Source organism: Chelonus insularis, unplaced genomic scaffold, assembly GCF_013357705.1.
Source record: "Chelonus insularis isolate UGA/USDA-ARS -01 unplaced genomic scaffold, ASM1335770v1 contig_358_pilon, whole genome shotgun sequence".
NCBI lineage: Eukaryota > Metazoa > Arthropoda > Insecta > Hymenoptera > Braconidae > Chelonus > Chelonus insularis.
In genome coordinates, this window is record NW_023276522.1 from 46,029 (window position 1) to 67,181 (window position 21,153).

General features: G+C 34.3%; 1 protein-coding gene across 2 annotated transcripts in view; it reads left to right on the forward strand.

The window, feature by feature from the left end:
* Window positions 1-21,153, forward strand: part of smash (smallish) — a 36,706-nt gene that overhangs the window by 12,292 nt on the left and 3,261 nt on the right. Inside the window, exons 1-8 of one of the 2 annotated variants that reach the window (XM_035083370.1) lie at window positions 13,465-13,692; window positions 13,953-14,092; window positions 14,215-14,403; window positions 14,723-15,010; window positions 15,094-16,521; window positions 19,743-20,075; window positions 20,182-20,409; window positions 20,493-20,848. In XM_035083370.1, the coding sequence (XP_034939261.1) occupies window positions 14,042-14,092; window positions 14,215-14,403; window positions 14,723-15,010; window positions 15,094-16,521; window positions 19,743-20,075; window positions 20,182-20,409; window positions 20,493-20,848 (2,873 nt within the window). In that variant the 5' untranslated portion in view covers window positions 13,465-13,692; window positions 13,953-14,041. Of the gene's footprint in view, window positions 1-13,464; window positions 13,693-13,952; window positions 14,093-14,214; window positions 14,404-14,722; window positions 15,011-15,093; window positions 16,522-19,742; window positions 20,076-20,181; window positions 20,410-20,492; window positions 20,849-21,153 lie in introns of those variants that run through there. The other variant, XM_035083369.1, reaches the window with a different exon arrangement.

Sequence of the window (21,153 nt, forward strand, 5' to 3'; positions counted from 1 at the left end):
AAAAGAAAGAATTTTTCCCATGACATCACTCGCCTAGACTCTCTGATGCTATATAACTTCTAATCGAAATGCAATAATCTCAACAATGTCACCCGATTATCGGTGTTTCTTGTCGCTCGATCAACTCTTTTCCCACGATATCAGTTCCTCTCTGCGACGCTTTCGCAATAAATATAACATAGAAGTAGAGTGAGAAAGATGTTTTTGCGCAATGGATAAACTTGTGACTCCCGCAGAGATTGAGAATGTATACAAGTGTCCTTCAAGAACTAAACTGCCACTTGGCGCCATACGGAAATTAATAATTAAAACCTTTTCATATCATATTTTTTTTCTGATCAAAACTGATTAATACAACCAATTAATTGTACATCATTAAGGCATTGATTGAATAAAAAAGGGAAATGTGTTGGAATGAGTTATTGAAATGAACAAGTGTTATTCATCATTGAATGATAAGAGATCATGACAAGAAGAATGAAAGAAAGATCATGAAGTGCAATATAGGGAGGGGTTCGACCTTCAGGTCCAGAAAGTTAAAGGCCGTGGAATAGTGCGTGAAGAGAAGCTGGAGAACATAAGAGAAATGAGAATAAGAGAATAAGAAACTCTACCACTCCAACACCCTATGGCTGTGGAGATCCTGACGAAAGATCCTTTGAGGCAAAAGAGAAAGAGAAAATAAATATGAAACACTGAAGTGAAATAAGACAGGGAAGCCGACCTTCAGGTTCTCGAAGGCCGTCAGAAAAAAAAATAAAATCTCGTATAGTTGAATATATGCCTGGAGCTCCGAAAATTTGAGGCCTAAATTCATTCATTTTTTATTGTAATTTAAATGATGATAATAACAGGCGTGGAGAATAAGTTGAAAAGATCTTTTGATATTTTACCAGATTTTTCGTATGCATAAAATTATTTATAAATAATAACACCAAGATACAAAGAATGAAATATTTCAAAGAGTCAAACAGTTTTATTTTGTCATTCATCCAGAGTACATGTGTGTATAAAATATTTATTTTCATTATTTTTTATATGTCATCGTGTGTATACGAGTGCAAAGAACATCAAAGCTTTTGCTCCAGGAGCGTGTAATATTTTAAAGGAAAAAAAAAACAACGACAAGAGAAAAGAAAAGAGCTCAAGAGAAAAGGAAGAGTAAGAAGAAGAAGCGTTTCGTGCTCGCGACGAATCCGTGATTCATCCGATGACTGGTCTGGTCCAGCTGCATGGCCTTGGAAGGTCGAGGCCGGTACAAAGAAACTCTTTAGCCCCCTCTGGCTCTTTTTCGATCACGAAATCACGTGGCACCCGATGATACAGTATACATGAAATTATTTACTGGAATTATGTATTGCAAATTTTTAACTTTATGATACCTATAAATGATGGGTAATCAGGCCATTTTTCATGGACAATTTTTCGATGAATTTATTAATATGAGTTCACTGTATACACTGTAGCTTAGCTTGAGGCACTTAATCCTATCCCTCTTAAACTTTTATATATTTACCTATCTTTCTTCTCGCTTGGCTCACGATCCGATAGTAAAAATCTAATCTGGAATTTCTGCCGTCGTCGAGGACGCCGATAAATCATAAACTCGTACATGCAGAACGCGAAGCGCAATACGTAAGAGCCAGTCAACTGCATGTTTTCATTTATTCATTTTATTCCTTTTTAAATACTCGTTTACTTCATTTCCCCTTCTTTATGTCTGTTGGGCATGCAAAGATGGCATTCCGCGATTTCTGCGATCACTTCGTGGTTACTTTTACTTATAACTTGCATTGCTTCACTTATATTGCAAGTAAACTACCGCTGCCGTCTAGTGCTGTTCATTTTCCGAAGAGTGTATGCAGCTGGCTGATGGCTAAACTCGTTTTGGCTACTGAAAATTATGGCTGATGATTAAATGGGTTAGTGATGTATCGCGTGACCAACTATATGTATACGACTCGACAAGCCTCTTACATATCAGCTCAATATATTGGATAGTAGACTCTATCTTCACCTTATAGCTACATCTTTTTTCCTATATGCCTGCCTGCTACATCATGCTCGTATATATTTCAGCCAAACGCGAACCTACTATTAGGCATCAGCGCACCTACGAGTAAACGAGTAGCTTCGACCGAGAAACCACTCACAACACCACTAGAGAGTGATGGATATTATAAAAAAAATAAAATTTATACTAAGAAAAATTATCCCTAGACTACAGCGAAAGTCTGTGAAAAGCTTCCGGCAAAATTATCTAGTAATCTTTCACCCTTGATCAACACAAATCGATCTCGATTTTGTTACCCTTCAACTTGTAGAAATCATAAAATGGTTACATGTAGAATAACAAAGTGAAGAGAAAAGTTGAAGAGGAAATTGAATTTTTTTTTATTTACTTACATGAATCATGGACCTAGTTATTGGCAGATTTCATTTTGATAACGTTATTCTTTCAAGTAGAAAGAATTCCAAATCTACAACTCTCTGACGAACTTGCCTGGATTCTCAGTATCATGTTGATACCCTGCAAGTGCATGCCATGCATTGATTTTTTCCATCATTCAATCTTATATTCTATTTTTTGACTCATAACTTCATCAGATCATCGCTGAATTTAATTTAATAAATTGAAGCTTCTAATACATTGTTATTTTTATTTTTTTTCGTCGACTCATTCTAACTCATTCAAATTATTATCCAATTCACAACGTCATCTATCAATTAAAGAAATATAAAAAAATAATTAAACATGATATAAACAAGTTTCTTTATCAATGATAATCACAAATAAAAATTAATGATAGAGATAAATAAAAAAATTTAAATAATTTTAACAGCATCATAAATTAGTTAATAAAAAAAATTATGAATAATAATCAACTTATTTAAATGGAAAAGATTTCTAATTTTATTCAAAACACTTCTAGAAAGACACAAAAATTAAATGATCCAAATTATGAATGTTTTATATGTTGTTTCCGGTTTTATTCAAATGTCCTGTCATGTACAAAAGGAATAATAAGCGACTACTGGTATTAACAGTTGTGTGTTCTCATGTCAAGTTAACGACACACGGGTCAGGGACGTTATGGGAGTGGAAAAAAGTAACGTCCACCGTTACCTTCCGGTCCTTTCACCCGGGAATCATGTTAAACTAGGATTGTTTTTTGATCAATGGCATTTCTTAAAGAAATGTCTTTCCAACAGCTATCTCCAACTGATCTTAATTTCTAAACTTATCATATCTATGCAGCACAATTCTGATGAGATCTAGATGGTATCTGTATCGAAAAGAATAAAGAAAACGAGATGCAGAATGGTTATGGTAAATCGGTGTAGAGAGTCAAGTGTTTTGAGAGTGAGAAAAGAGAGAAAAGGCGAAGAAGGCATCCCGTCGTTACAGCATTAACGCGTAAGTGTGGCTCCCGGTTGGCTCGCCAAGAAGCCACGAAGGTTGCTTGTAAAAGGTATATAAACGCGGTCGACGAACCTACTCCATCTCCACTTCCTTCTCTCGACGTGCCACGCCACCGATTCGTCTTTGTTGAAGAACAAGAAGGAACTGCTAAATAAAATAAAATTTCACCAAGATGCTAATAATATATAAATCTTAAAGGGTTTCCAGTGTTGACATTTAAGTGCATACGTTTGTTGTATATATCGCATTCTGTCCCCTCCGATACTTATAGAACGCATATTATTAACGTACCTGGTCACGCATTAAACACATGCAATTAACGTACACTTAATGTCTCGTATACTAATTTATAGGTATTCGTCTTGACGATTTTATAAGACGCCCTTAACTCAGATCTATATATCAACGGTACTGGTATCATTAAATAACTTGCTACACCATGTCAACGTATATATGTCCTTGAATAGAACTCAACTCTCACTCTTTTTTATGCCTCGATTACGTCAATAACTCCCTTCTCTTTTTGTTTCAGGTGAGTACTGTTGATGTATAAATTCTGCACCTGACGCGCCTTGCTAAAATTATCACTGACTACAACATGGTTCTCTGCAAGTTTTAAATGTATGCTAATGCATTTAGCAGAATCCTGGAATTTCTCAGTTCATCATCTTGATCTCAAAACACTCAGAGCTAACGAGTATAAAAGCATCGTAAAATTTTATTATCATGACAATAAGAAACACCTGTTGGGAATTTATCTATTTTTTGGTTTCATTTCATCATCAAGTGGTTTGATATTTGTACACATAGTTATATGTATTTCAGTCGTCACTTCATTCATGTTTTGTTATTCTTCCTGATTTCATACTTGGCTATTTTCATGTAGAAATGAGATTACTCAATCATTTGTGCTCATTACAGCGATGAATTCATGAAAATGCATTGGCTTATTTTTATTCTTTTTAATTTAAATGAGAGAATAACAGAAAACCGTAGGTGTATGTTGAGTTAACAATGAAAAGTGAAGACACATTTGTAAAATTTAATGCAACAGTTGCGTAAGTTTCACATGAAGACATGATTTCTCTTGTCATCGTTCACTTTATGTTTATCATGATCAAAGAAAAAAGAGAACTGGAAAAAACAATGATAATAAACAATATAATGAAACATTGTTGATAAAACTGATATGATAATTTATGGTAATAATTCATATAATCATGTTTGATGTGATTACTTAAAAATATTAAACATATTGATGTTTATTGGTTTACATATGATATGTATTATTAGAAAATAATGTTGGTAGATTATTTATATTCACACAGCATTAAAGATTGAACGTGATCGACTCTTCCGGTCTCAAATCTATTCCGACACGAGTTTAAGTCTCGAGCAACAAGGATCGAAGCGTGTCGAGGCGTGTACGAGGCCGTATCGATGCAAATGTGCTATCCACTACGGTGTGTCTGAACATGAAAACGCCCCGGCGATTGTAATAAATCCAGGCTACTGCCTTTGCCAACTCACATGATACATTATTTCCCGGTGTTGATGATAAATCCGTTATGGACGTTGAGTGGACGTGTACAGAAGAAACTGGGAATGAAAAATTTAACATAAAAATCAGGTGAAAAAGTGTATCAAAAGCCACACCTGCTACGCTTAAATTGCATCATAAATGTGGACTCTATATGGTAGATCCATGCTAATGTCCAGTCAAAGTGTGCAAAAGGAAATGATACAACTGATGTGTACACTTTGTATACACAACTGCAGCTTAATACGTCATGAAAGGTGTCTTGTTTCTCGCTCAAGTCTGCTTTTCCTCTGCTTTAGCCCCGTTATCCTTGAGGAAACTCTCTCGCGACAGATTTGATTCGCGATTTGTTGGAGATACAGTCATTATGACTTTAATTTAAGGTGATTGTACATGTATAGAATATTTATATAACGTTGAAATGCTAGATGCTTTCATTTGAGACACTTTTATTATTTCGAAAAATTTATTGAGTGGTTTATATCAACTAGTACAATTGCACTAATTATTTATCATGAATAGTTGATCATGATCAGACATTACAAGTTATGATTATAATAAATATTAAAAGTATTTGTATTTAAAAATTAATTGGAAAAGAAAATGTTAAATATGTTTATTTTTATACTCAGCATAATTTGTTAAAAAATTTTTTATTATCACTATAAATTCAATTAATTTTGTAACGAGATTTCATAACTTTTGCTGATTTATTCAAAATGATTCATACTACTAATTTAAACTTCGCAATTTAATAAATTCAGTAGATTATTTCAAAATAAACACTCATACTGATAAAACAACAAAATAGTTTCAAAAAAGTATGCATTAATTACGACCTTAGTAATGAATACAATGCAAAAAAATAGCAAATCTACAAGTTTTTTTCTACGTATTTATTTCCTATCTCATTAAGGCTGGTTTTCCTCATATATTTCGATATTATTATCTAATCGTTTTTATTTAATTTATTTTATTATTTTTCCACTAAATGGGACAACTGAGTACCGTAATTATTATTTTTATTTATCCACATATTTGAACTGGAAGAGAATCCTGTTCTTCAGGTTGAATTATCCAAGATAATTTATATAAATCCATTGCGACACTTTAGTTGCTAAAGGAGCGTACACTGCAAGCTGGTTTCGTGCTACAAATAAATCAATTAGCACGTGGGCGATAAAGACCGGTATGAAGCTACTGTGGACGAATTTTTAACCGGCTAAAGTGACCGCGGTACTTTGTAATTTATGAGGTTAACAGAGAAAGTATTTCAATTAAAAAAAACCAAGTGGATCTGTCTTGAAAAATAAGAATGAAATTAGATCAAGTATTAAATTCAAGAGACTCAATCATCAATGTAAATATAATATATCAAATGAATTTAAATTATTTCTAATTTGAACTTCGTACATGTCATCATTGCCTCAAGTACATTGAATTAAATGAAATTAATTTAATTAATTTATAATTAAATATATCATTTTATCGAACCCACACCTGGAGATAATAATAAAATATTTGTAGAATTATCGTAATCAAGTATTCCGCAACACAATCTGATTCACCCACTTAGCAACACCTGAGCTATAGCTAGAATGCTTTTAGAACATACATCCATTCACGGTCCAGTTCTCGCGTTATCGTCAATGTAGAATTGACCGGAAGCAATATCAAGATCTTAAACGAAGTATTTCTCTCTGTTTAATCTGATCTATTGATCTCAAACAAAGTGATCATTTACCATTGAATATCTGTTCCTGACCAAGACCCTCAAGCTACGACAAATATCACTACGAATATATGAATTCATCGAGACCTCGATCTCGATATGCGGTTTATTATATTGCTTATTTCTTGAAGTTGCAGACCAGAAAGAGTATGTTGTATGAATGAAAGAAGCTGTGGGCATGCTGCCAAGAAATTTATAAATATAATCGCTAGAATATATATAGATATATACGTCTCGCCATCAAGACAAAACCAATGAAGCATACACGAATCATTCTTGGCAGTGATGTTCATTCTAGATGTGATTCTCTACACAGTATTCAACATTGCTTGTCGTTTATATTCCAACCAAGTCAACGAAACGTCACGAACTCTTGGTCATCAACGTTCAAGTAGAATCAGCAGAAATGTAGATGATTGACAAATTTTTGACTTGTGTGTGACCATCAATTTCCTATGGATTTTATGGATTGCTGATCAAGGATAAGTAATCTATTATGGCAGCCCACATAGTTCGACCACCACGATGAGGAATAAAAATTCAAAATAAAAATCAGAAGCAGCACGTGTTCAAGGTCTGAGAGGAAGTCGAAAAAGAGAAATATGAGATCGGCGCCATGTGGTAAACGCACGCGTTAAAAGCTATGTACAAGTCTGTCCCTGATCTGCATTGAAAACGGAGTCTGACGCGACGTACCAAGAACAGCCGAGGATATTTCTGGACCTGCCTGGAGGCAATTCACTTGTTTGTCAAACATTCAGACCAAGCTTCCAGAATTTCAGGGTCAACGTCTTGTGCTTTATCTTTCCTGCTACTTACTAACATTTCATATAGGTACTTAAAGTTGATAATGTAAATACAAGTTTCATGATAGCAGCAATCATGACTCTTACTATGTTGTACTTTAGAAAAATTTCTTGGTATCTTGAAAGCGTGAAAATTTAAGGCCATTTGGAAGTTAATCAGCGAAGAAATGATTGGTGTACTTGATGAATTGATACAATTTAATGCAGTGGAAAGACAGAAAGAAAGTACTTGAGAATTATTACATTGAATGTGTCGGGGTCTCTACTCTGTTGCATTGAGTTTATTAACGGCATACCCTCATAGGTTATAAGGGGATTACGCACACGTAAAAAGTATCTCCCTCTTATTCCTACATCTGGGTTAATCGGCTCAACTGCACATAAGATGTAGCGTAGTCTCAGGAATGAAGAAATGAGGACTGACGAAGACACTCTTCTGCCGTATATCAACTGAGAGAATCAAAAGAAGAAGATGAAGAAAAAGGAGAATAAGAAGCGGAGGAAGATGCGCTTGATTTTCTTGTCTATTTCTTTTTCTTCCTCAATTGGAAATGAACCTTCAGGTTAATTAATCGTGGAGTAATTGTAGATTTCTGCTCGGCAATTGCATAGAAATTAATCTAGACGAACGAATCAGACAAATGTAAGAATATAGTAAGAATTCAACGCATGATTCATGCATTTACGTTTATCAGAATGGATTTATTGCATATTCATACGTAGTCTAGACTTCCTATTGCCTTTCTAACGTGATATTTGTTAATTTTTTCTCTTCATCAGAGACATTTAACATTATGTTAATAATTTTAAAAGCTAAAAAGTTAACAAACAAGTCGAGAAATGTGGAAAATGAAAGAAAAAAATGATTTGAAACATTAAGAGAGTTTAGAATGTTTAGATCGACTTTAAGACACGCAAGAACGACGACAGTTAAACCTTTGACCTGGCGCGTCATTACATAATCTCCAGTCCAGCAAGAGATGGTCAACAACATGCGATGCAATGTACCACCTCGTGTTTCGCCACAGGCCCACTCGAATAATTAATATTGAAGCGACTTGCCGTGCGGCCGCCTCGATTAAACAGGCCCACGTATTCATGTACTCGTGTTGTTAAAATCACGTATGAGATGCACTTCATTGCAAAGCATACATTCATGGTGATATTGTGTAAATATCCAGCTAAGAGGGAAAGATATGCACAAGATTAAGCTGATACTGACCAGATAGCTAACAACTATTTATGTTCAATATTTCTGCAAAACACCTCAATATATTACCCATCAGAATGATTTCATTCGAAAGTTTATAGTGATTAATTAAGTATAAATTAACAGCTACAAATTAATTGGATTCAATGTAGGTATAAATATAAAGAGATGAATATCAATGATGTTAAATGAAATTTCTGATGACTGATAAAAGCTACGTATATGAGTTTATATGCCAAAACGTGTGGGTGGTTGATACTCTTGTATCCGGAAATGATTGAAACCCTCAGGCGTTCGTTGATCCTGACCTGATGTTCTGTGAACGCACCGACATTGGAATATCATTTACGATCTACGTCATTATCGCCAAACGGCCTGTCGAATCTGCTCGGCTTTTATACTATCTTATATCGTACTTTACGAGCAAAGGTAGATTGTATACAATCGAGTATTCCCGTTGCCCAGATCGCGACGATCATCAAGTAGATAAGTTGATCTCGTGGCTCGCGACAAACTTGATCTGCTGGAAATCGATTAAAGCTCGCGACTCGCATACTTTTTTACTATTTTTTTTTCCAAATAATTACTCTGCATCTGGAACTGATCTTATATCATGTGAGGAGGTTGTAGAAAGGATACCCAAGTGGGGTATAAAGCCGGTCCATCTACGGCATCCTGAGTTCTTTTGCAACTTGTCTATACCGCGTCGTCATCTACAGGGATTACTTATCGGCAAAGACTGCAGCTAGACCGACAGTGAAAGAGAAACAGAGATGGAATAAGAGAAAAAACAACGCGAAAAGAAAAAAACGGTGATGATGGTGGGGTGAAAGCAAAGCGACCAGGAGGAGTCTCTTCAAGTCAGTTCTCCAAGACTAGAGGGCATCGCCCCGGCCGTGACCTAGCCACCGCTTCTCTCGTACTCGGAGCAAATACGCCTCGTGCGCACGCTCAGCGCATCCACGCGTTCATCTGTCTCCTTCACTCTTTCACTGCAGCATATTGGTACACGCATATGCATCCATTTGTCTCCTTCTCCTTCTCCTCTGCTGTTGCAGACACAAACAATAATCCACGCCGTGAGTATTCGCGTGGAAATATACATAAACGTTTATGTATTTACGCCATGCAGCTTCTGAGCCACGACTTCGTGGCTACCATGAGATCAACTGATGTAGCTTTACATCTAGACTGTATTTTTAATTTTTTATTATTTTGAAAAAAAATAAGGTCATGAAATATTTTTTTAAGACACCAAATAGAATGTGTTGACCTACGAAGGTCAAAAAAGTTATGAAGAGAAAGAAAGAGAAGAAAAATTCATCAAAATTTTTGCATATTTATGAAAGGGTATACCCATCATTATCATCGTCATCTTCTTTAGACATCTTTATTTCATCTCACGATTTAAAAAAGGAAGAAAGAAAAAATTAATTTATTTTTGCATTTGAGTAGAGAATCGTACGAAGTACCGTACATGTCTGAAGATAATAAAGATGAAACCGAAATAAAATGATGGCTTTATGCATCATAAAGTTTTGAGTTGAAGAAAAAAGTAGATGTGGAAGTTGTAAGGTATAGAAATCAAGCTGAAACTGACAGCCGTATACCAGTAGCTGAATCAACACGAGTCTTTTAATAAAGAAGTCGGGAATGCAAATAGCTTGTAAGAATAATAATAAAAAAAAGTCATTCGTACAAATGATTATATTATTAAAATAAAAAATATTCTTTATTATTATGTATATAAAAGTAAATGTCTGTGATAGTGAAAATTTTTTATTTAATCTTGAAGCTAACATGGCACGTTTATTATCTGTTTCGAATTCACGTCGTATGTACGGGAGATTTTACGAGTCCCTGCGGCTTTCACGAGGGAGGTCGAATCGCGACGGGGTCGAAGGAGAAGAGAATAAAAGATAAAAAGTCCTGCTGCACCTCAGGCATGATCTTCGATTCTTCATGGCAGAAAAAAATGATGGTACGAGATAAGAGTCTGAAGTACTTACATTGAAGCTTCAATTGGGAGGCGAATTTTCGGCCGTTAAATGTAATAAAAAACTCAAACTTTCAAATTATTACTTAAAATTTTGATGAGTTCAATTGAATTTTTTTTCATGCTTTACAATGTTATACAAACCGTATCATCAAACAAACTATCAAAAAAGAAAAAAATTATTAGACTTGAAAAAATATTATGTACTTGTTACATGAAATTTACTCATAAAATTACAGTACTAACTTTTGGAGGGATTATTTTATCATCAAAGAGATGTTTCAATAAATTGTAGCAACTGTTGGTGTGTTTGAAGAAGAAGAAGAAGAAGAAGAGGAAGAAGAAAGAGTAGATGAGGTGTGGATTTCAATAGACTAGGTGAAACAATTATAACAGAGGGTAAATGGTAGGAAAAGAAAAACGTTTAGATGACGAGACAAACGAGTGTGAGCACGCGATAAATCGTCCTACCGTTAAAGAAACTACTTCTCGTATAAGCTACTGTGACTGTGGATCGACGATTTACTGTTACAACGTGGATGACTTTCTCAGTAAATAATGAAGCAAAGAAATATTGTTTCCAATTAAATAGCATACAAACAATTTATACATTTTATTCCCCTCAGGTATGAGAATGAATACTCGTAAGGGTCTGTGATGGCTTGGATTTAGCAAGAATCGATTACCGACAAATCTCAAAGAATTATATACTCAAGCTTCAGATGTTCGAGAAAGGATGTAATCATCATCTTAACTCGAAAGATCCAACGAAGAAGAAGAATAAGAAACATACGGAAGATGACGCTTGATATCTTAGCTTGCAATGGCCAAGGTCTTTTCATCAGAGAAATTATTCAATTGTTGGATATATCAACAGCTATGATTCGCCACATCAGTCGTACATTGTAAAGTCTAATAATGAGCAAACAAGCCAACTTGCATGATATCTAACGTAGTTTACACTTGGATGGATGTACAGTTGCAATGACCCGCTAAAAGCTGTGAAAAACCGCAACTAGATCTCATTCGACTTGAATGGCAAAGTGACGACTCGTTAATGGATAAGAAGAAAATAGGGAAATGTTTGAGGGAAAAGCAGCAATGATTTCTACTGGGTTATCCTCAGTATATTTGTGTATATATTGATTGTATATGTATACATCAATGACTAACAGTTGACGCACCCAGTGAAGTTTATTTTACGACAGTACATTAAAATGACGATTCATAAAACATCCTAACATGTTTCTTTCTATCTTTCTTATTTTTCAGTCAATATTTACGAGGCACTTTAACTAAATAAAAAGGATTAAAAGGTGTACATTCTGCTTGAATTTTTATCAAGTCAACAGATAGAGCGTGTCTTATTTTCTAGAGAACACTGCATGAACAACAGTCGAGAGATGATATTCCAATAACAAGACTGGGTTTTGAAAAAATTTTTATTATTTCACGAATGACTAGAGCTGTATAAATCAAGTGGTTATCGTCTGTATATTATATGGAAAGAGGCGTAAAATGATGACAAGAGACCTAGAATTCTTGAGAGCAGAAAATATAAGCAGTGATCTGCAAAATTTACTCATCGCACCATTTGTCTGTCTTTCACTTGAACCAGAAGCTTATATCATGATCTCTCACTTTGACGTGTACTGACTTTTACGGTCAACTAACGCACCGATTCGACAGCTTTCATGGTTGACTTGTTTGGCAAATTGAGCCCACGTTACGGCCGAATGCTAGACCACTAGCTCGTGTGTTGTTGATGTAGTTTCTTCCATCAAAGTATGCCCAAATAGAGCGAGTTATAACCTACACCAGTCACTAGTAGAGTTATTGTTAAGCCTTAAATAAATGATATAGTTGATGGATCAACAGTAGATTGTGAGCTAATGGTCGTCAGGCTCTATTATGTTCACGATTGGTACAACGTATAGTCGCACCCAGTTTTTCAAAGGGGACGGAAGTAATGTTCCGGCCGAACGACCTGGCCAGAATATCATGAAATCAACAATAATCATAGCAATTAAACCTACCACTGAGAAATTCAGGCAATATTTATCCAACATTTGTAATCTCCCTCTGATTCTCTCCTGAAATAATAGAAGTGCCTCTGTATCTTAAATCGAAATTCTTCTTGATTCCGGTATTATTACACAATCATTTATAATTTTCATTCGTCACGATTTCAAGTTGGTTCAATGATTACCCAAAAATTACACGATCTTGTCACGCTCAAACTGTTTCCTTATCTTATCCAACATAGATTGACACCTCAGACAGCTAGACTATTTTTTTTTTGTTTTTTTTCAATTAATTATAACCTATTGAGACATCTTCAAGAGTTATTATCGCATTGTTGTTAAATTTATACATTTTAAGTCAACTCAGCTATTTGGTAGAGTGCAGTCTAATAAATACTATGCTAAAACAAGAGATGATATTTTTCGATGTCCAGACTCTATCAAGTTTCAAGTACCGGTCCTGGAACAAAAAACACCTCACTCTTACATTCTACTGTGTCTTTCCTTGTCTCTCTTCAACGAGATTCACTAATTAATACATAAGGACGTCCAAATGGAACGATTTATGCGCTTGCGTGATGTCTATTTTTTCAGCCAAGTACTGAAACGATAGAACGCTTGTTTTCAAGCACTTACGAGCCACAAGATAAGATGAATACGTATTCCCGGCTGTGCAATACATTGTATGCTGATAAGAAACTCATGAAATACTCTTAGAGAATCAGTCGCATCTCCAGTTTTAGAGATAATCTTGCTGCAGCAGCATGAGTAAAATAAACTAAAAAGAAAGAATAGAAAAAGTTAATTCTTTGTATGATAACTAAAACGATATAACGACCTATACGATTAGCTGTGTGAAATCTTTCTAGTGTGTTTAGAGAGTGGTAAAATAAAACTTGAAGTTGTGCATGGTAAAATGTCAAACTGCAGCCTTGAAGGATCTTTTCTCTTAACACGAAAGTAACACACTATGGGGAAAATATCATTCCACTGATTATATTTATAAATTTGAAATTAATTAGAATCATTTAAGAAAATTTTTATTTCATTTGTATCTGTACAAATGTGTAGAAATAAAATGATAGTAACGTTGAGATTTCATCTGTTTTTCTAGAACATTCATTTTTTTTTGTTGTTGTAATTCTAAACGTTAATTTTTTCCCCTCTTGATAAAAGTAAAAAGAATATGTTCTTATTAAGACTTCCTGTTTACCTTGCAGAAGCAAAGTGTAGGATGGACTCGTCAGTACAGGGAATCTTGTTACAGTGAAGAGGAGGATCTTCCGTGAAGGAAGGAGGAACGAGGAGGATGCCGTCCTCGCAAACAGCCGCCACTGAGCGGCGAAACGACAGGATGATGGTAAATTAAAAAATATATATGTACATTATGTTATATACATTTCTTTATATGTATATCTATCTCGTTATCTCAACATTAATTTTAATTTAAAAACATTATTCATCTTGATTTAATGTCTGCAGATTGCCCATGAACCACCAAAGCTCAAAACAACTCTTAAAACATCACCGAAGCAGGCTACGAATCCCCTGCAATTTGTTAAAGTTGGTCCATGTTCGTTGTATCGTACCGCCCAAGAACAGCTGCAAAAGGTACAGGAAGTGAAAAAAATAAAACAAGAGGTTCGAGATGATCCGGAAGACTGGCAATCAGTAAGTAATTTATCAAACAAATACCAATCGTTAGATAAATTGTTCTCAAATTATTGAAGCCTTTGTAATAGCTATGATTTAAATGATTATCAAATTTTTTCTAATTCAACTATTTTCAAAGTACCATCTGTTATTAGAACTTTTACTGTTGATTAGGCATCAATACCTTTGACTTTAACATCTGATCTCGAGAGAAAATTTCGAAAAGTAGTGATGTTCAATCAGTTAATATATTATTTACGTTTGATGTTTAAGAAAGATTCTAAAGTTTACTTAATTGATTTCTACTAATAATAATAATTATATTCTCAATTTCTAGAACTTGGATAATTGGAAAAGTAGTCGGAGGAAGCGGCAGGAGCACATAATCGAGCGGGTGGTTGAAGTTAAGAAACTTGAATTAGAAGAACACGACAGACAAAGACGTCGAAGTAAAACTTTCTCGGAGATGATGGAAGAGCGCAGTAATAGAGGTAGAAAATTAAGCATAAGTCTAGCAATGTATCACGAAGAAGATTCAAATGACTTGAGTGATCTTGGCATTGGAACAAGCAGTGGAAAGAGCTCCGTCAGTGGCGACACCCACGAAGATACACAGAGTGTTCTTGTAAGTTTATTTAGCATATTTAAATTAGCTTCGGTTCCTTTACAATCATGAATACTAATTATATTGGCAATTTACTTTTCCAGAGCGATCGGGACAGCGAGATCGACAAGAATAATTCAGACTCGGACAATACCACGAATGAAAATGCTAACGGCAATAATAATATGAATCACAATAACAACAGTAAAAATAACATTATTAATAATGATAACAATAACTTATCTACCGCAAACAAGTCCAATGTCACGTCAATAGAGTCAATAAGTAAAAAATCTACATTTGATAATGAGTTTCACAACGATAGAGATCAAAGGGAATACGACTCTGGTACTACAGCCACTGTCAGCTCACCAGAACCTGAAGAGTACACTTACGACGGAACTATTCATGGCTATGTTACCAACAGGGTCGCGCAAAACATTCCCAGGCGTTCACTAATCAACTACGACATTAAACACGACAACGTAAAATTGAATCTCTTCGAGGAAAAGACTTTCGATGAGAAAAACGTTCCCGTAGTCAAGGTGGACGTACTTAAGCGACGAGAAATCTTCGAGAAAGCATCGCAAAAGAGTATAGATAATAAAGTCAACAATAATATTAGCAATCGTTCTTCTGGTGATTTTTCATCTTCAAAATCAATTAAAGAAAGACTTTCAAATCTCGAGAGACAGAAACAGGAGATCAATGAAGAAGAAAAATGTAATAAAACTATGAATAGATTGTCCGGTGATATGAGCTCTATTCGTGAACGTCTGTCTCATTTAGAAAAACAAGCTGCTGAACGTGAAAGCAAAACATGTAAATCAATTATTGATGAAGTTGAAGCGTTTATTCCTCTTCGTGATAGATTATCAATTCTCGATAAATATACTAATATCGATGATTCACCTATTGCAAGAACAACAATAAATTTACGACAGAATGAAGAATTTTCAGCTAAAATGAAAGATCGTTTGTGTATGTTGGATAATTCTAGATCCAAAGATGATGAAAAGAAGCCGGTGAATAAACAGATGTTAGGATTTAATAATCAAGATGCAAGAAATGAAATGTCAACACCAAGTGAGAGAAGTTCATCTCCAGACTCCGAGTATCGTGCACCATGTGCTGCTTTCCATAGAAGTCTTGATTCTCTCGATGCTGATGCATCCAGTGAGCCTGATACTTTCGAACGAGTTCAGAGTCTCGAAGAGCTTGATTATGTACGGAGGAGGTATCCAACATCTGTATCATCAGCTGAAATTCTTAATGATACAGATCGCGAAGATTCTGGTATTCACACTGCTGATGTTAGCTGTTCAGTCAGTCAAGCTGACGAACCAGTTGATGAAGAAATTGTGCAGCATCCCGGAACAATTGTTCAAGTCCAAGAAATCATTGTGGAGGCTCAGGAGCAACAGATCTCTGCTCAATCTAGCGTGGAAGAATTAAGAAAGACGGAAATATCTGAAGAGAAAAGACAGGAGAAAGTTGATATTCAACCGGAGGCAGTAGCAGTGATAATTAAGGTAAGTTTGTAAACGTAAAGCTTAAGCATAAGCTTTGTGGTTGAGGGTAATACTATGTAAAAATTCACACATTTTCTGGAGTAATTGAGTACTGAAGTTATTATTTCTTAATTCCTTTTCATAATTCATTTTTGTCTGGTTGCGGGACTAACTTTTTTCTTGCACATCTTTCATTCTTTAGGATACTGCCGAAGCTACTGGGAAATTATCGACTAACAAACCTCAAATCCAAGCAACATTGAATGTCAATGAAAATAAACTAAGCCGTGTTGTTGTTTATCAAAGTCCGCGAGTTCCTCCGCGCAGAAATCCTCCAGAAATAAAATCAGATTCCTCGAATAACTCGATCGACTCTCAAACATTGCCAGCCAGAGATTCTGAATCCAAAATATGCGAATTAATTAATTCTTCGAAAACCATGGATACGAAAACGACTACAGAATCTAGCTCTATATCGATTAAACCATCTAAAATTCCTACTCCACTTCCTCGTAAACAAACTAACACTAATTCTTCTCCTCCGTTGTCACCAGTAAAAAGTTCACTAAAATCTCCATTAACGTCTCCTTCGAAATCTCCATCAAAAATCCCCTCACCCTTAAAAACCCAAGACGAATCACTAACTTCATCACCATCTCAGGGAGAAACAAGTCCAGAGAAGATTGCTGAACGAAGACACACAGTTGTAGAAGTCTGCGAGAAAATTATTGTGCCTCAAGGAGAGACACTTATACCACCAGTCACACCCTTTATTATGGTTACAAAGATTGGCGACGAACAACAGCAGTCGTGTGATAGCGAGGTCAGGATCAATAATCCACAAGGCACTATAACTTGTCAAAAATACTGAACAAGATGTTCTTATTCATCAGCATATGCGCGTGCCAGACTCTGTATATATTAAACATTGTAGATGAGAGAGTAAAGCGTATTAAATGACCTTATGGCCTTTAAAAAATTGTATTTATACATGAGCTTTTTAAAAAAAAAATTTCAAGGTTAGCTTGTCATGTGGATACTGTAATACTGCGGCAATTAATTGCTTTGCGACCTGCAATGTAAATAGAAGAATAAGAGCATAATTATGTGTAGAAGATGGTTACCAAGAATCACGTAGTGCTAGATCCTTTCATTAGTTACCTTGTGCGTGCATAAGCTCCAAAGATGCGGTACCATGAAATACGACATCAGTATAATATTATTATTATTATTATTATTATTATTATTATTATTATTATTATTATTTATAATCATTAATCACTAATATAATTCTCATAACAATTGAATAATCATTTATTGTGATAATATTCAAATATAATACTTTTTTGTCAAAATTTACCATTATTACGATGTAGTATTTATTTATTATATTTTAGCAGTAATTTGGATTAATACTTAATGTTAATACGATTTCATTGTAACATCATTATCATCAATAATTTATTCATCAACTGTAGGCACAACACAATTCATAATGACAAATATACAAGTAAATGGCTAATTAATCAACTTGTTTCTCTTATCAATCAATTATAACCCCAACTGTAAAAATTGTATTTAATTTATGACTGATTCTCGATAATTATTTCAATATCGACGAATTTAAAAAACACGATAAAAGTATTTTAAGTTTTTATTATCAAAAAAAAAATTTATCTTTATGACGATAATACCCTTTGGTCGGATCATAAAGTGAAACTTTGCACTTGAAAAATGATATATTAATTAACATCTATGATAATTTCTAATCACTATCCTACTAATAAAGTCCATAAAAGGTCATTGAGGACATATGTTTCAAAACAACAAAAATATTATTGTTGATTTTAATATAACCAAAAGAATTAAAACTTAACTTTCTTGAGGAAATCAAGATATAATACTATTTCTATTTTGATAAATTATATCTCTTTGTAAAACTGAAATAAAAATTAATTTACTTTCACATAAAAACATGTTAACTTTTATAAAACAAATTTATTTGAGAGTGTTTGACATTTAACTATTTAAAATCAAATAAAATTTATTATAGTTAATAAAGATTTTTTAATTCATCGTAATTTTATTTACAGCATTAGTAATCAAAAATCTATTGATACTAAATGCTTCAAACCAGGTTGAAACTTTTGATAAATTACAGCGTATTTATCATTCAATTATTTTTTTCTTTCTTACTTTCAAAAGAAATATTTTCAAACATTCTTTTCAAAAGTCTTTAACTCTAACTATTACTTCAGAGTACAATCTAGAAGCTTACACAGATATTGTTTTATCATTCTTCTGTGTCATTGCTATATAAATATCCAAGTAATCTGCTTTACTTAATCATACTTCCCACAAAAAAAAATAGAAAGACTTCATCTCAAAGAATAGACATATGACAATAAGATAAAGACTTACAGAGGTCGAGAATCAGTTATTTAATTACTTGATATCACAAATGTCAGCGACAAGTTTCATCATCAGACGGTTGATTAATGCAATGGAGAAAAGAATGAAAACGATTATGAAGTGAAGTAATAATGATAGAACTTATTTTTAAGGTAAGAGATTTTTATAGAGTACATTCCCCAGAGATTCCCTTTGAGCCCACCTGCCGTCACACTAAGTTAATAAAACAAAAAAATACACTGACATAATAATTGATGAGTCCTGAGTGTTGTAAAAAATTATTAATGATACAAGCATATGAAAACAAATATTTTTATCATTTAAAATGTATTATGTTGTCATTTCTAAGTAGATTTCGGCACGTGACATCATAGGGTTGCCTCAAACGATTTTTTTACACGTTACTTGCATGTGTCGGTGTTGAATATTTGTTTAGTTTATCTTTTTATTTGTCTACTTTTAAATCACCGTGTATGTTAAATTCGTGCCATGTACTTTAGTTTTATTGTGTTGCGTCACACTACATTACTCATGTTTTTATCTCTTCAACATCTTCATGTTTTATTAATTATTTTGCTTTTATTTCCCACTCTAATAACAGCATAAAATTGTTCAATAGCTTCGGTATGCAAGAATCAATAGATAAAATAAAATATTAGATGCTAATATTACTAAAGAATTCGGTAAAATTTGCGTGATATTCTTGAGTGAAGAGCTTTCTTATTTTCTGTATGTTGCAGTAGATTTGCATAGAATGTAGCGTTGCGAAATTCGTAGCAATTCATAAGAATGGCAATATTATACATCTCTGTTCACCTCCACCTTTTTAGGAATCGATTGTTATCGGCAGCAACAATAACAACAGCACCACAGACGAGGAAACTGAGCTATGTTGCGAGTCACCTAAGTCAGTCGAGCACGAAGAAGAGACCCAGACTAGTGAATCAACGACTGACGACCAGAACGCAGGCTTACCTGTTGCTTGCTCCAAGGCAAACCAGCAAGAAGACACCGACCAAGATTCTGAGTCTGTTTCATCGCTTATGGACTCGCTGTCATTATCGCATGAAAAGGAATCTAACCACAGTGATCATTACAACAAACTGAGCGTTTTTCAATCAAATATGGAGTTTATTGATACACCTGTACCTCTATCAAAATCGGTAAGTTTTTTTCAAATATAATTAATGGTGATCCATCATTTACGTTAAAAATTGTCGTTAATTATGAAAAGAAGATTGATTGGTAATTAAATGTTAATTAATTTAGATTCCACCATTAAATTTGACAAGTAATGAGGAAATAATCGCTGGATTAGTATTTCCTTTGGGTCCACCAACTAGTGTAGAACCACCTAAAGAGAAACCTCCACCACCTCCTACTGATTTTAGTGATGAAGAAAATCAACCAATTGAACCATTAAAGAGATTAAATTCTACTCGTAGAATAAAAAAAGAATTGCGTACAAGGCGATCTGATTTCTTGGGAATTGAAGGAGTAAATATTTTTTTTCAATAGTTAATTACAGTGTGTGAAAGTCGATTTAGTAACAATAAAAAATAAAAAAAAATCTTTTCTAGATAAATGACGATGATCTCGAGTTAAGTCTAGCGAAACCACCAGACATGGCAGCAATTTTGGCTGAAGAGAGAAGAATTGAGCAGTTACACCGTCGATCTTATGACACAGACAGCAATTACGAGCAAGATTCAAGCCATGAGAGGGATTCAGGTGTAGAGCTTGGTCAAGCAGAGGATTGGGTGAAGCAACCAGTTAGTCCCGATATGTCCCAACACAGTCGTCAAAGTAGCGAACCATTTGGAGCAAGCGTTACCTCTTCCGAGGAAGATGAGATCACGAAGAAAGAGCGGGAGATTATTGAAGTTCTTGAGAAGGAAGAGCAGTGGCGTTACGGCAACGACCGCGAACAGAACAGGTAGAAAAATCTTCCATCGTAGATGTTAAAATTTTAAAAATTTTATTCTACAATAAATATCTTGTAAAAATGTTCTTATTTCTGATTCTATAATTCTCTATATCACAAGACACACATAAAAATTTTCGCGTATCTCTTGCAGTATTGGTTTGGGTGCTCTGACTTTAACCTGTAGTCAAGAAGACTCTTCTCTCAAATTGTAGAACTTTGGAATTTAGAATAAAATTGTTTCATTGGGATAAAAAAAATTTAAGTCTTTTCTACAATTTTTGTATAACTTTAGTGCCTTTTTTGCTCCTTTTATC